General features: G+C 48.0%; 1 protein-coding gene across 1 annotated transcript; it reads left to right on the forward strand.

The window, feature by feature from the left end:
- Window positions 1-301: 301 nt before the first annotated feature.
- On the forward strand, window positions 302-1,275 carry ALTATR162_LOCUS4424 (uncharacterized protein; the record flags this gene model as incomplete). The annotated part of the gene is made up of 3 exons (XM_043312035.1): window positions 302-709; window positions 792-948; window positions 1,022-1,275. 3 exons carry the CDS (start codon window positions 302-304, stop codon window positions 1,273-1,275), a joined length of 819 nt encoding a protein of 272 aa, XP_043167970.1.
- Between the last annotated feature and the right edge of the window lie 1,266 nt (window positions 1,276-2,541).

The raw sequence follows: 2,541 nt of genomic DNA on the forward strand, positions 1-2,541 counted from the left end.
CTAGAAGATGCGGCTAACAGATCCTATCTTGTGGCGAAATTCTATCAATGTGCGGCTGCAGTAATCCAGCCAACTCCGGGACAGACCTCGCCGCCTATAGCAAAGCGCTACGAATATTCGCGTTTAGCCTTGACCGGTAAGCTGCGAGGCTGCAAGCTAAAGCTGCTCTTATGCACCTACCCCGCTTCTCTCGCCAACCCATCATCCACAGCCTCCAAAGTCCGATATAAGCTCACTCTTCCGCTCCACCAAAACCAAACACCCAACACGAGTTGAGCCATCCCCGGCACCCATTTCCACCATGCCTCCCAATCCTTCAACCAAGACTCGGAAATTTTACCTCCGGGCGCCCGACCTGGAATTCCGCCTTAACGGGCCTATCAAGATTGGCAACATCTTGACCGATCTCAGTCTACCCCAGGATCCGATCTCCTTCCTAGACCCTTTACCCAACATCATCTCTGGGTCAGGTTATAGTAAAGGTAGAACAGAGAGCGAGCATCATTCTTCTGTCCACGCGGGGCTGTCTGCGAAATTATACGATGTATTTGGCGGACAGGCGGAAGCGAAGCGGAGCAGCTCTGTCAAGACTATATACGAATTTAAAGAGTTGGAGGCGCTGTATCTAGAGAAAACTCCGACGGTGAAGGAGATGAAGGCATTGAGGGAGAGGGATGCTGAGGTGAAGAGTGCGTTGAAGAATAAGCCGGTAACTTAGTACCTATCCTGTTTCGGGATACTCGGAATAGGGTTGATATGTCGGGTGAATTTTGCTAATCTAAGCTGGGTAGGTGTATATCGTCACGGGATTGAAGATTGCGAAAGGGCTCAAATATACCAATAAACGAGCGAGTGAGCGCAGTGCGGAATTAAGTGGAGGAGCACACGTTACCGAGGACGTCACACTTGGAGCGAACGCGAATGGCGAGCAAGATGGAGAAACGACAGGTTAGTACACTCTTACCTGTCTCCCGAAGACGCCACCTGATTGCTTATCCACATAACGAAGATTCTTAGACAGTACTTGGAGATTGTATCCTCGCGTACCGATTACACATCGTCAAAAAGGAAGGCTGGTCATGGCGGGGCGAAGTTGACTTAAATGCAAAAAGTTACCTGCCCGGTGATGCAGGATTTATGAACCAAAAAGACGAGGTAGATGATTTCAAGGTAGCGACAGAAGAAGTACAGCCAAAAGACGTTGCATTCTTTGCTAAAGAGCAGGAATTCTCAGGGTTAAAGTATGTAGATTTTGCGGACGAAGAGGAGGAATAGGCGCTCGCTGTGCTTGAAGAATGAACTTGTGGCAGTAATCTGGGATATATTGCTAGATCGAAAGACCATCCGGGTCTGTACTGTAGGTAACATATGTAGATCAGAATAGCACAGTACATTCTGTGTAACATTATCTAAGACTAGCACCAACAGTATTGTGATGCTTAATCGCATATGACTGATTACAGCACCAGCTTCTGTGCTCATGTTTCGTCTAGCAATCATGATAGCAAAATATACTAGGCCGCGAAGTTTTGTTGTTTGGCCAGTCATTTGTATATAAGAATTCCTAAGGCTCTTCGCACCTTTCTACGAGTTGGCAGAATACGTATAAATAATCGACAGCCTCCTAGATAATACAGTTACTCTAAAAAGAAGCTCTAGTAGCAACTAACTAGGTCTAATCCGCCGAAACTAGTCTAAGCCTAATCTCACATTACCCTTGCCCTCCCCCTCCTCTTAATCTCTATACTAACCACAACCGCACACCCTACCCCACTCCCATCCTCCGCACCTACAATACTAATCCTCCCTTACTTATCCTCCTCTCCTTCATTCTACCTAAGTATCTTCCCTATCGCCGCCCCCACCTCTTCCTAAACCCTAGATGCTTAATCGCTACACTCCTATCCGCCGCAACATGTCCCTGCTCAATCCCTTCCATCCCACATATCGCCGCAACACCACATGCACATAGCCTCGCGCCTCTCACCGCCACCATTTCGGCGACGCGGCGCGAGTATTCGATTTCTGCGTCCGATAGTTAAATAAGAAGGGTTGATTTGAATAAACTGCGTGTATCGTCGAAGCGGTGTGATTCGTCGTTTTCGATGTTTGATAAGAAAGCCGTATCAAGCGTGTATGCTTTTTTTTAGTTTCGTCGCGTCTTAGTTTGGGAAGAGTAATTGGCGATTAACGAGATCGAGTCGGATAAGACGGAAAGTTTCACCAAGATACAACCCAGCGGATAACTTCTCGAATGCCTGTTAGCCCGGCCTCGGACTCGCTTCAACGATTTTCTCATCAAATTTCGTCCGCGGGCAATACGCAATGCGCATTATCAAATGCGCCGTACTCGCAATTAATCGCCATTTTCTCCCCGTCATACCCACGTGCCTCCCTGCTAGCATCAAGTTTGCGAATATCGGATACACTAGCCATGTACGCAGCACTACATCCCGTGCCAAAAATCGCGCCGATGATGGTTTTGGGATCGGTATATGCGGTTGAAGGACAGTCACTCGGCACTGTGAGGGCACAGCTTGT

Source organism: Alternaria atra, assembly GCF_907166805.1.
Source record: "Alternaria atra isolate CS162 genome assembly, contig: 23, whole genome shotgun sequence".
Lineage (NCBI taxonomy): Eukaryota > Fungi > Ascomycota > Dothideomycetes > Pleosporales > Pleosporaceae > Alternaria > Alternaria atra.